This window comes from Cervus canadensis, chromosome 1, assembly GCF_019320065.1.
Source record: "Cervus canadensis isolate Bull #8, Minnesota chromosome 1, ASM1932006v1, whole genome shotgun sequence".
NCBI classification, from domain to species: domain Eukaryota; kingdom Metazoa; phylum Chordata; class Mammalia; order Artiodactyla; family Cervidae; genus Cervus; species Cervus canadensis.
In genome coordinates this window covers 117,170,599-117,183,754 of record NC_057386.1, presented here as the reverse complement: position 1 = coordinate 117,183,754, position 13,156 = coordinate 117,170,599, and the positions used below count along the sequence as shown (strand labels likewise).

The 13,156-nt window shown below is 48.7% G+C and overlaps 2 protein-coding genes across 2 annotated transcripts in view; one reads left to right on the top strand and one right to left on the bottom strand.

Annotated features, from left to right (window-relative positions):
* RNF10 (ring finger protein 10) overlaps nucleotides 1-1,680 on the top strand; it is a 32,812-nt gene extending 31,132 nt beyond the window's left edge. Inside the window, exons 15-17 of the mRNA XM_043438926.1 lie at nucleotides 509-566; nucleotides 661-819; nucleotides 1,389-1,680. Of these exons, the coding sequence (XP_043294861.1) occupies nucleotides 509-566; nucleotides 661-819; nucleotides 1,389-1,465 (294 nt within the window). The 3' untranslated portion in view covers nucleotides 1,466-1,680. The remainder of the gene's footprint in view (nucleotides 1-508; nucleotides 567-660; nucleotides 820-1,388) is intronic.
* Nucleotides 1,681-3,283: 1,603 nt separating this feature from the next.
* POP5 (POP5 homolog, ribonuclease P/MRP subunit) lies at nucleotides 3,284-5,572 on the bottom strand. Its single transcript, XM_043438937.1, has 5 exons — nucleotides 5,484-5,572; nucleotides 5,259-5,401; nucleotides 4,039-4,188; nucleotides 3,781-3,864; nucleotides 3,284-3,682 (listed from the first exon to the last, which is right to left on the bottom strand). Exons 1-5 carry the CDS (start codon nucleotides 5,501-5,503, stop codon nucleotides 3,567-3,569), a joined length of 513 nt encoding a protein of 170 aa, XP_043294872.1. The 5' UTR covers nucleotides 5,504-5,572; the 3' UTR covers nucleotides 3,284-3,566.
* Between the last annotated feature and the right edge of the window lie 7,584 nt (nucleotides 5,573-13,156).

The following is a 13,156-nucleotide window of genomic DNA, read 5'->3' as shown; positions in this document are numbered from 1 at the left end:
AAAGGTAATGAGGGCTGTGGGAGCAGTTTCGGGATAAAGTTAAATTGGTTTTTGTGGCCTTGGGTAACTGAGGTTTGCTCGGCAGGTGGTTTGTTTTAAACTTGGAAGGTCCTGTACACTCCTTACTGCAAGAGGAGTAATGTTGATGTTTTTAGGCGTCTCCAGAAGAGGAAAATTTTGTCCAGAAGAAAGGAATGACATGAAGTTGGGATTTCCCACTTCAAAATCAGAGTATAAACCTCTTGTGCCTTCTTTGCAGTATTCTTTACCTGTTTCCTAAGGAACAGAACAGCTTCTGGTTTCCCACCTTGTTAGTTTCACTGCCAGTTCAGGATATAGGGGACATGATGAAAACACAGTGTTAGGAAAAGAAGTATCCAGAAAATTTTTTCCCAGTGTGGGTACTTGATTCTGTGTCTCCCGTACCCATCAGTGTCAAGGTAGGAGTCTGGAGAAGAAACAGGATCAGTAACTTAAATTCTTCCCCTTCCTTTTCCCACTTTGGCAGATGCTGAGAGTTGGAAAAGCAAAAGCAGATGTATGGCCCAAAACCGCTCCAAAGAAAGGTGAGAATGGCCCTCTGGTAAAGGGGAAGCCTGGCCCCTTTCAGAAAGTAGGTTCTGGAGTTGTATCTGCAATTTTAACACTGGTGTGTTTTAGATGAAAACACCCTAGGTCCTCCCGCCCCTGTGGACAGCGATGGGGAGAGTGATAACTCAGACCGCGTTCCGGTGCCCAGTTTCCAGAATTCCTTCAGCCAAGCTATTGAAGCAGCCTTCATGAAACTGGACACACCAGTGACTTCAGATCCGCTCTCTGGTAAAGGCACAGGAGCGGGGTGCTCGGCTCAGGGCTGTGGTTCCCTCCTGGATCCAGGGGCACTGATCACTGATCACTTGGCTCTTTCCCTCTGAGCCTCAGGGCTCACATTCTAGTGTTAACTAACATTCCACCTGGTATATCAAATGGCTCGTTTTTGCACCCCAGATTAATTCTTGAGGCCTTTGTGAAGTTCTGCGTACCTTTTTTCCCCCAGCCTTATAGATTTTTGAATCCTGAGGTGGTGAAGGTGGCTGATAGATGGATGTCAGACTCAAAGCACACCCCCACTCTGTGGTATTCACGACTAGCATTTATGATGTGCTTCCCACATGCCTAGCATTGTGCTAATTTTATTCTCCCAGTAACTGTATTAAATGGGTATAACTACATTACAGATGAGCTGGGCTGGGATCGAAGTGATGTGTCTGAAGACAAACACCCAGAGAGTGCAAGGCCGGTATTTGAATCCAGGCAGTCTAATTCCAGAGCCTGCATGACTCTCATCAGTGGAAACTGGCCAGGGGGCAAAGCGGTGGCATTCTAAGCTCTTTCTGTTTTTTGTTTAGAAGAGAAAGGAGGAAAGAAAAGAAAGAAACAGAAACAGAAGCTCCTGTTCAGCACCTCCGTCGTCCACACCAAGTGACACTACTGGCCCAGGCTGACTTCTCCATCTGGTTTTCTTTTTATTTGCGCTTTTGTTTTGCTGCTGTAATTTTTAAGTATTTGAGTTTGAACAGATTAGCTCTGGGGGGGAGGGGGTTTCCACAATGTGAGGGGGAACCAAGAAAATTTTAAATACAGTGTATTTTCCAGCTTCCCGTCTTTACACCAAAATAAAGTATTGACACTCACAAGAGAGCTCTTCCTGCCAAGGTTTTTAGTTTGTTGCCAGGTAGTCTTTTTGACCCACGTGTAATTAGTTTTTCTCAACCCCAGCTTAAGTTTTAGTCTCCTGGAGCAGCCCAAACCAGTGTTAGGGCACCTTGCTTTCAGCATATCTATTGGTATGTCTTTTAAAAATAGTTGAATCTTTTCTATCTGTTCAGTACTCCTCTCATTAAAGAAACAGAGGGATGGGAATAAATGGATGTAGGATACCCAGCTTGAATTGTAGTTTTTCTTCTGACAACCAGGCTGTGGTGTCAGACCCAGGTTGCACTTGTATGTGTGATAGAGGGTTTTACCTTCTGTTTGGCACAGAAAGTAACTGTCATTGGCTCAGGAGGCCCTAGGACCTGATAGCCTTTAGGTCAAGCTTGTTTCAAGTGACAGTGGCCTGAATTACAGAAACGGAGGAGTCTGGCACACCCGGAGGCAGAGCAGGACAGGTTTGAAAGCAGTGGGGATACCTCCCCCAACCCCTGCCCCCCACTGCTTCCCTGTTGTCTAGAGCAGTCTTATGCCTTGGTTTGAGCTGAATTTGAGTGATGTGAATTATTTTGCTGCTTAATAAAGTGACCTCTAGGTATAATAGACTATGAAGGCAAATAGTTGCAATAAATCTCCTGCATAAGCATTGTGAGCTTTCTGGTTTCTTTAAGATTTATTTCAGGTCAGCTAGACATATACTTCTTAATAGGTTAAGGTAACAGCTGCTGTGAACTTGAGCCATTCTGTTTTCATGGAGTCATGTCTTTCCTAGTGTCAGGCCTAAAGGGTTCTTGATCTGGGCTTATTTTATTAGTTCTAACCTCCCATTCTTAAAATGACAAATGTTTGTTAAACGTATTAATATGTAAGGGACTTTCGAGTGATGTCCATTTTATAAAGGAGAGAATAGGTCCTTGAAGTGTGTTTAGTAGGTAGCAAATCAAAACGGGTCATGTCTCCTGTCTCTCCTAATTCCTGTGAGTGCATTGTCTCACCTGCCTTCAGGTGCCAGGTAGGTATAAGGCAGTAGAGAAGGGTGGAACTGGAGAAAACAACCACATGTTGGCAGCTGCTATTTGACTTTGTAATAATGAGGTCAGGTAACATTATTACAAAGATATTTTCCCCCACTCAAAAGTATAAGAATTGTATTACTATTATTTTTTGTCAGGTTACCTGGTCAAGTATTGGCCAAGAATCTGTTTATTTTTAAGGTCCTTGGGGTCACTGAGACCAGCTCTAGATCTGTGCTGGTTTAGTTGCTGTGTCTCACTAACACTATTACTCTGAGGACTTCCCTAGATGTCCAGTGGTTAAGACTCTTGAGTTTCCACTGCGAGGGGCCTGTTACCAATCCCTGGTTGAGGAGCTGAGATCCTACATGCCCCACACTGTGGACAAGTAAAGGTCAAAACTGCTACTCCGAAATGACCTGGATTGCTTAGGGCCCAACCAAGGGGCAGGGCTATCGGGTCTCCAGTGGGAGGCTATACATCTAGTACCACACAGGGAGCTGGTCTTGCTACTGAGGCCAGGGATGGAAGGAGAAAGAGACTAGGCCAACCATGAACTTCACATGTACACTAAGTGCTAAAAGAAGCCAAATACATTTATTAAACCTGCTCCCAGCCAGGCAGTTAGATACAAAGATGGCTATAAAGACAGGGGCTTCACAACCTGCAGAACCACTTAACCAGGCAATGCTGGGTAAAGGTGACTTCGATTAGTTTTACTAAGTCCATTTTGAGCTGGTCACCTGGCCTCTGGTCAGCAGTCATCCAGTTTGGGAACTGCAGAAGATGCTGCTGCCTCTCAGAATGTCCCATCCCAGTGAGTGGACCCCGAGGCCTGGGCACAGCACAGCGTGCAAAGGTTCACTCCATTGGCTCAGCAGTCTCCTCGCCGCCACTATTGGAAAGCTCCTCCCCAGCCGACTCCTCCTCTAGTAAACAGCTTTTAGTGACAGACTTCTGGATAGCCTCCCGCTCTCCTGGAGAAAGAGCAAGGTGAAGAGCATGAGTGACCTCTCATTCAGCCAGAGGCCATGGCCAGTCCCTGCTCAGTGGGCACAGGGCTAGCATCCCTTACCTTCATCAGTGCAGTTCTGCAACAGGATCAACAGCTGTCTCCTGTTGTACTGAATCAGGAACTTCTGGCATGTTCTAATTGTACCTGGCACAGGTAAGAGCTTTGTGGTCAGCAGCTTGTGGAAAGTATTTGCCTCAGAGTCTTGCAGAGCTCGGAAAAAGTATCTTGCTCTTAGCAAGAGAGCAGGAATACCCATCTACCACATAAGACTGAATGCTGAACCTGCTACAAAACCAGCCATATCCCATGCACCCCTACCTCCCACGTGTAAGGTGTTGAGAAAACACGGGTAGCGGTGTCCTTTGTTTTCCAAGTATGTGATGAAGGGAAGAGCTGACCACACAAGCCGGTAGAATTCCTTCCTGCATCGCAGTAGCACTATTCCGGTATAGGCATTGAGGTATCGTACTACAGCAGGGGAAAAAATAAAAATCATTTGGGGAAACTGGACTGTTAGGGATGGGTTAAAAATCTTTGCCTAATTAAGCACCTATGTGCTAGAGATCAGAGATGGCTCAAGACAGTGGCACTTCGAATGCATCAGTAAGTAAAAACTTGATTTCTGAAGGGGGAAAAAAAAAATTAGTAGGACAGCCCATTTACAGACAGTAAAGAATCCCCCTGCAATGCAAGAGACCCAGGTTTGATCCCTGGGTTGGGATGATCCCCTGGAGAAGGGAATGGCGATCCACTCGAGTATTGAGAATTTCATGAACTGGACAGAGGAGCCTGGGTCAGACAGGACTGAGCAACTTAACACTTCATTTATGGAAGGGAGAAACATCCAGTGCCTTGCACACCACTCAGAAGTGGTGAATTTAGAATTTAAAATGTTCTTCTAATGCATTGACTAGTTAATGCATAAATTGAGTTGGGAGTGCAGAGATCCACCTTCCTCAGAAAACCCCTGGCTGAAAACCACGTTGTCCTGTAACTGGGCTATGTAGGTTTTTCAAACAGTCAACTGAGTCTCACCTGAGGTAGGAAAGCTATGTATATGTGCATCACCTCTGGAATTCAATTTCAAAGAATATGGTAAAAGGGAACGACAGTAGTGTAGCTGTTGAGAGGGCCTGCTCCTATCTACATACACACAAGTATGCGTCCTGAACAGGCCCTTTTCAAGGGTAATTAGATACAAGGGGTTCTTGCCCAATGTCCCACTGCCTAAGTCGCTTCACTCGTCCCGCTCTGTGACCCTATGGGCTGTAACCCGCCAAGCTCCCTCTGTCCATGGGATTCTCCAGGAGATCTTCCCAACCCAAGGACTGAACTCGTGGCCTACTATTAGCTAGCTCTCCGCCTCACTGGATTCACCCAGACCTCGGGATGCGACCCTGCTAGAAAGAACGGTATCTTACATAGGACAGTACACAAGGCTTGGCAGTTCCCGGGGTCGTTCGTGCCCCTTTCTCCCTCCTGTGGCCACCGCCCCTTCCAAACCCCGCCGTCCGCCCGGTTCCCAAGCACCCTCGCACCCGCAAAGCCGATGGAACAGGCGGCAGCGCCGAAAGTCCCGTGCACGCGGGCGATCGTGTCCCGCACCAGGGTGCCCAGCACTCGGTCCTCCAGAGTCAGGCGGCAGCGGGGGTCGTCAGACACCACTTCGCAGAGCAGGTACCTGCGGCGGGCGAGAGGGAGGTGAGCCCAGGGGCAGGCCCGCGGGGACCGGGCAAGGGGCTGTTGGCGAGAGACTTGTTTACCTGTGCTTGAACCGCACCATGGCTGCCTCCACCTCCGGCGGCCAGACGCGCAAACCGGATGTCTGCTTTCGTCGGCGGCCAATAGGAAGTTGGCCCGGCAGCCACTCAGGGAGGTGGAGCTAGAATGTAGGCGGAGCCCTGTGTCAGTCTCCCCCGAGCTCCGCCTCTTCTCTGCGGTGCGCAGGCGTCCTTGCTCAGTACCGAGCTGATGCAGTTGAGAGCTAGGCTGCGCGATTGATGGATTTTTGTGCCTGTGATGGGTGGTTGTGCCCACTCATTAATTCTGTATGCGGCATTTGGAGCCTCCACGATGTTTACTTTCTAACACAGTCGTGCGTGCATTTATATTTTCTCCCCAAGTCTTGAGGGCAAGATCTTGCACTCACAAGCCAAGGATTCACAGAGGGGAAATTGGGACTCATATTCAGATTACAGCTCGGTTCAATTTCCCCTTACAGCCAAATACTTTATTACTGTTTAGGCCTTTTAACAACCTTATGGAGTCAGGTGTATTGTCTCATTTTTTGTGCAAAAACCATCTGTGATCATTATATTTTGTTTCTGTTTATTCTGTGTGTACTCGTTTTTTAAACAGAAAAGCACAAAGAAGCGAATAAAATAAGTTATAACCCCAGCACCAAGAGAGAATACTTTACCATGTAGTGGGTTTTTTCCCCTAGTTTTACCCCTATGCCTGCAGTTCTCTATGTGAGGTCCAGGAACCACTGAGTTTTCTGAGATTCTTTCAGAGAGTCTCCAGTATCAAGTCACTTTCATAATACTACTAAGATGCTATTTGTTTCACTCTCTCAGAGTGGACAGTAAAGTTTTCCAGAGGCCACATGACATGTACTGACATTATTGTTCTGATGGTGAAACGAATTGTGCATTGTGTTTTAAACATTTCTCAGTTTTAATAAACATGGTAAATATTAACATATTCCACAAAGCAAAAGCTCTTTGGGATCCTCAATAATTTAATGAGTGAGAAAGTGTCCTGAGACAAAAAAAAAAAAAAAACAACACAAAAAACTGAGATGAGAACTTCTGCTGTATGTTAAATTATATTTTTCCTTTTATTTTCTTTTTAAGAATAGAATCATACAGTTTAGTATTCTTTCCCCCACTGCCCGAATATCCTTTAAAAAATAAACGGTCTTATCTTAGTGAGGCATAACATACATAAAGGGCATATTAAGTGAATTTTTACATATGTATAGACTTTTGCAACTATTGCCCAGATAAAGAGAAAGAACATTTCCAGTGCCCAAGAAGGTTCCTGTGCCCTCTTCTCAGCCAAAAACCTTCCCAGAAGTGACCTCTATTCTGATTTCTATCATGATTGATAAGCTTTGCCTGTTCTTGAACTTTGTGTATGTGTGTGTGTTAGTCGCTTAGTCGTGTCCGACTCGTTGTGGCCCCATGGACTGTAGCCTGCCAGGCTCCTCTGTCCATGGGATTCTCCAGGCAAGAATACTGGAGTGGGTTACCATGCCCTTCTCCGGGGGATCTTCCTGACCCAGGGATCGAACCCAAGTTCTCTGGCATTGCAGGCAGATTCTTTACCACTTGAACTACAGTTTTCCCATGTTCTTGAACTTTACATAAATATAAATCTCCAACAGCATGTTTGTGTGTGCCTGTGTGTATGGCTCCTTTCTCTCAACATATTGTCTTTACATTCATTCTGTCATTTGACTATACTTTCATGTCAACTGTTTACAATTTAGTGACTGAGCCACAACAACAATTCTTCAAGGTTATTTTTCAGCTGCCCCAGACGGCTTTGTTTAGATGCCCCACTGCTAAACAGGTCTATATTTCCATGATGGACATTTAAATTTGTTCAAAAATTTCTTGTTATACCCAGTGCTTTGATGCTCAGCCTTATATCTAGCTCTTTGTGGCCATCCTTGACTATTTATTTGTAGACCTGTCAGGGACCTGGCAGGCCCTGTGAGAACCGTGAAGGGAGTCGGATTTCACAACCGATTGTTTGCAATATTTGGAATGAGTTCTCAATTTTTCCACCTCTCATTCTAAATCACCTTAAAGGAGGGACGCTGAGGAAGGAAGGGGAAGAGGGACAGCCGTCGCCCTGTCTAGGTCTCTTCTCACCCAAGAACCACCTTATTATCTAAAAACGGTCCCCGCCCGCGTCCTCCTTTGGCCAGCAGGGGGCGGCAGATGCTCATAATGTGTGGAGAAAGTCTCTGCCTCTGCGCTTCCCGCCTCCCCTTCCACCCTTAAAATATCTCCCCTAACTTCAGCCTTCAACTCATTTAATCCCCAAATCGCGCCATTTCATAGATGCAGCTGGGGCTCTGACCCAAGTCACACGTTCAATAAGGAGCAAGATCAGAATTCCAACTCCAGTCCATCCGACTTCAGGGTCCCGGCTCTGGTCTACACCGCTGAAGTATTCCTGTGAGCGGTTTCGCCGTCCACTTTGTATATACATTGGAGAGACTACAGGTGTCAGTTAGAATCTCTTCTCCGTTGTTTACCAGACACGTGCTGTCGGGGCGATTAATTCATGTCTCCAGATCTCAGTTTCCTCATCTGTGCGATGGGGTAATAATGGTTCCTCCCTCGTGCGTGCTGCATATGAGATTTAAACGAGATACCACGCGCAAACGCCTAGCTAGCACCTTGAGTGCACTGTAAACGTGATTTCGAGCGAATGATTTAGTACCACCCGCAGGCACAGCCCCGGGGGAAGCACACCGGGTCCGTCCTGGGCCTCCTCTCCTCGGATTCTGCCCGGCGCCCTGCGTCCCCGACCGACTAGGGTCCGGACACCCGCGGGCCGGGCTGCAGGGAGGGGAGGCGTTGGCGGCTAAGGCCGCTCCCGGCGGTAATTAGCCGGTGTAGACTCCCGCCTCGCCAGCCGCTAATTACACGTCTCCTAATGAGGCCGGCGGCTGTTTGCAATCACTCGGGTCCCCGCCGCGCGGCGCGGGAGGCCGCGGGGGAATACGCCCGCGGGGGCGTGGATGGCGGCTGCAGCCCGAGACCGCGAGATCCGCTGGGCGGCGGCGGGGGTGCGCCCCGGCGGCGTCTGCCCCGCATTGTGCGCCTGGCTCAGTCAGTCTTTGGAATCATTATCATCCCACTTTACAGATGAGGAAGGGGGCTGAGGCTCGGAAAGACGAACTCAGCCGCAAAACTCACTCTGGAATAGTCTAATCCAGTGCCCTTAACACGGTACGGCCTGGATCAATGGGGTACTTGCTGTTGTGACTCCTGGGACTTTCAGAAGCATATGTCCCAGATCAGTTAAAAGAGGCGGGGGTGAGGGTGGGGTGCCGGACGTAGAGGGGGACTTCCTTTGAGCTCTTTCCCATTTGAAGGTTCTCACCATCAATTTGCCCTTTTGGATCAGACACAAAACCGAGTATCAGCTCCAGTAAGGCCTTTAAAGTTTACTTGGAAAAGTAAATCATATAACCCATTTCACAGACTGGGAAACCTGGCACGTTTCCTAGGAGGTGGTTGGGGCTACTGCTAAAATGCTCCCATAGTGATGCATGTGGGTGCATGTGAGATTTAAATGAGATACCATGGGCAAGCGCCTAGCACTGTGAATTCCCTGGTGATCCAGTGGTTAGGACTCACTGTTTTTACTGCTGATGGCCCAGGTTCAGTCCCTGGTCAGGGAACTAAGATTCCGGCAAGCCATGTGGGATGCCTGGTGGAGAGGGCGGGGAGGGGGGGGGAAGCTCCCATAACATCAAGGTGGGCTTCCAGGATGGCTCAGCCTAAAGAATCTGCCCGCAATGCAGGATCCCTGGGTGGGGAACAGCCCCTGAAGGAGGAAACGGCAACCCATTCCAGTATTCTTGCCTGAAAAATCTCATGGACAGAGGAGCCTGGTGGGCTACAGTCCATGGGATCACAAAGAGTCAAACACAACTGAGCACACAGTTCAGAGGTTCAACATGATGGTAGGAAGCTACAACTGTGTTTCTTGTTCTCTTCTGGGATGGGATCCAGAGTAGCTGCTTTCTTTCTTTCTTTTTTTTAATATTTACTTATTTTTGACTGCATCAGGTCTTAGTTGCGCTGCCCAGGCTTCTCTCTAGTTGTGTCCTGAGGGTTTAGTTGCCCCATGGCATGTGGGATCTTAGTTCCCTGACCAGGGATGGAACCTGCACCCCTTGAATCGGAAGCAGATTCTTAACCACCGGACCACCCAGGAAGTCCCTAGCTGCCTCTATTCTTCCTCCTTATGTTCTGGGCTACCACTCATTAGGCTCTCACTATGAGCCAGATACTGTCCTGAGCACTTTGTGGGCTTGACTTCCTTTAGTCCACCCCATGAACATAGGCCCCATTACTCTCTGAAGCTGAGGGAGGAAAGTGACTTGCCTGAGGTCGCACAGTAATTTTGTATTCGAGCGGGCAGTGGCGGCCCTTGCCGGGAGCCATTGCTGTGCCACCCATTACCAGGCAGTGGTTATCGCGAGACCACTAACGTGGGCCAGTTAGAACGGCGGTTAGAAGTCCCATCAGCCACTGGGCAGCGCCACAGCGGGCCCCTCTCCCAAGCGAGCAACTGTCACCGAGCGACCCTTCGTGGGCTATTCAGCTAACAGTCGTTGGAGTGGTGGTCTGTCAGGAGGAGAGTAAGGTAAGAGACCGATCACGACCTGCTCTCCGGGGCCCTCCAGCTCATGTGGCCTCGGGCCAGCGAACAGGGGACCCAGGGAACAGGCTGTGTCCTGCAGGACTCCAGAGCCCTCACCATGGCCGCCCATGGCTGGGCCCAGGCCTTGAGGTGGCGGGGAACCTCTCTCCCTTCCCCACCTCTACACTTCGACCTACTGACCTACTGGCGGTGGCAGGCTGTGTGGGATGCCGTCTGCAGGACCTGGCCCCCGCCATTTGGGTGGCCTGAGGAGCCTGAGGGCTGGGTGGGTTGATGCTTTTGAACTGTGGTGTTGGAGAATACTCTTGAGAGTCCCTTGGACTGTAAGGAGATCCAACCAGTCAATCCTAAAGGAAATCAACCCTGAATATTCATTGGAAGGACTGATGCTGAAGCTGAAACTCCAATACTTTGTCCACCTGATGCGAAGAACTGACTCATTTGAAAAGACCCTGATGCTGGGAAAGACTGAAGGCGGCAGGAGAAGGGGATGACAGAGGATGAGATGGTTGGATGGCATCACCGACTCAATGGACTTGAGTTTGAGTAAATTGTGGGAGTTGGTGACGGACAGGGAGGCCTGGTGTGCTGCAGTCCATGGGTTCGCAAAGAGCTGGACACGACTGGGGGACTGAACTGAACTGAACTGAACTGAAGAGCCTGAGGGCTGGCTGGGTCCTTCAGCGATGACGGCTGGGCAGGGCCTGGGGACCTGGCCCTGAGGGTGCCACGGGCTGAGGCCTGCCTCCGCAGCTGGGCCTGAGCACTGGTGGGAGGACCCGGATTGGGTGCTGGACGAAGGCTTTGGGACAAGGTGACAGCTCCTGCAGGGACACGCTTCTCTTAACCAGGGCCTGGACCTTGGAGGGTGACAGGTGTGCCTTTGGGACCTTGCCCTTTCTCGTCAGAACAGAGAATGACATTTGTTTGGTGGAGATTTATAGGAACGTTGTTACCTGATTGAGACCTGACCTCAGGAGCAAAGAATCTGACACCAAGACGTTTGCAAAGCACCATGCCCCTCCCTCACCTTTCCTGGAAAAGGGCTTTGCTGAGAGCTTTCTGGGAGTTTGGGGTTTTAAAGGCATGAGCCACCGGTCTCCTTTAGGACCCTGAACCAAACCTTTCTCTGTTTCAAACTCTGACGTTTTGGTATCATTTGGCCTCACTGTGTGTTGGGCACATGGACTTGTGTTTCTGTAACAATTTCAGCAGAGACCTTTTGTCTTACCCCTCAAACCTGTGCTCTTGACCTCTTGCTCTCTACCTCTTCTGGGATGTCTGGGACCTAGAAGGATGTTCAAAGGAGGTATATGCAGCTGGGGTGCCATTCTGAAGTATCTTCGGCATCCAGCGGGTCCTGACTGGAGCCTGCATGCTGCCACAGTGGTTGGTGGCAAAGAAAAATGGTTCCGCATCAGCATCTTGTTAAGCAGCCGCTGCTCATTAGGGGCTCCTGCTCCTCTAATCCAATCAACCAGTTCCCTATAAAACCTTCATGGGGACAATCTGGATAAAATTAAACCTTCCATCTGCTTGGCCAGGGGCCTGGGGGCTGCATACTCTGGGTTGCTGGGGCAGGCACAGCCCTCCCTGAGCCTCAGAGACAGAACATCGTGCTTCTCCCTCATCCTCCCTGCCTGTGGACCTCCTTCCCTTTGCCCTGCCTGCCATGAGGATTCACTTATCCCCAAATTAATTGAAATTACAAGGGCACTACTGTTTGACCCAGCAATTTCTCCACCAGTAATTTATCCCATTGAGATTCTTGGGCTTGTACCCAATGACAAATAGACCAGGGTGTATCTTGTATCATTGTTTGTGATAGTAAAAGCCTACCTTAGTGTCCACCAGAAAGGATCCACTGTATGTGTACATTTATTGGACAACCACATGCCAGAGAATTCGCTAAATGCTTCACGTCAGTTCAGTTCAGTTGCTCAGTCATGTCCAACCTGTTGCGACCCCATGGACTGCAGCACGCCAGGCTTCCCTGTCCATCACTAACTCCTGGAGCTTGCTCAAACTCATGTCCATTGAGTTGGTGACGCCATCCAACCATCTCATCCTCGGTCATCCCCTTCTCCCTCTGCCTTCAGTCTTTTCCAGCATTGGGGTCTTTTCCAAGGAGTCAGTTCTTTGTATCAAGTGGCCAAAGTATTGGAGCTTTAGCTTCAGCATCAGTCCTTCCAATGAATATTCAGGACTAATTTCCTTTAGGATTGACTGGTTTAATCTCCTTGCCTTTCAAGGGACTCTCACGTCTTCTAAAAAAATAAATAAATAAAAATTAAAAATTAAAAATAAATTAAAAATTTAAAAAAAACATTTAAAAAAGAGTTTTCTCCAACACCACAGTTCAAAAGCATCAATTCTTCGGCACTCAGCCTTCTTTATGAAGGTCCAACTCTCACATCCATACATGACTACTGGAAAAACCATGGCTTTGACTAGACGGACCCTTGTTGGCAGAGTAATGTCTCTGCTTTTTAATATGCTGTCTAGGTTGGTCATAGCTTGGTCATATGCTTCACATAGATTGACTCATTTAATCCTCGCAGCTACCCTGTAAGGCAGGGACTTAGTTGTTTTTTTCTTTTTTTTTTTTTTCATTTCATTTATTTATTTCTGGCTGTGCTGGGTCTTTGTTGCTACTTTTCTCTAGTTGTGGTGCATGGGCTTCTCATAGTGATGTCTTCTCTTATTGCGGAGCATGGGCTCTGGGGTGTGAGGGCTTCGGCAGCTGTGGCACGTGGGCGCAGTAATTACGGCTCTCCAGGCTCTAGGGCTCTAGAGCACAGTCTCAAGGGTTGTGGTGCACAGGCTTAGTGGCTCCGAGGCATGTGGGAATCTTCCCGGATCAGGGGTTGAACCTGTGTCTCCTGCACCGGCAGGCAGATTCTTTACCACTGAGCCACCAGGGAAGCCCGGGACTTAGTTTTATTAACCCCTTATGACAGATGAGGACACTGAGGCTCGGGGAGAACTAGGAACTTGCTGAAGCTTCACATACATAGCTGGT

Coding starts and splice junctions, on each gene's coding strand:
- POP5 (XM_043438937.1), bottom strand. CDS start 5,503: ATGGTGCGGTTCAAGCACAG. Junction 4,189..5,258: donor CTGTTCCATCGGCTTTGCGG/GTGCGAGGGTGC, acceptor CCCCTGCTGTAG/TACGATACCTCAATGCCTAT. Junction 3,683..3,780: donor GCAGAACTGCACTGATGAAG/GTAAGGGATGCT, acceptor CTCTTTCTCCAG/GAGAGCGGGAGGCTATCCAG.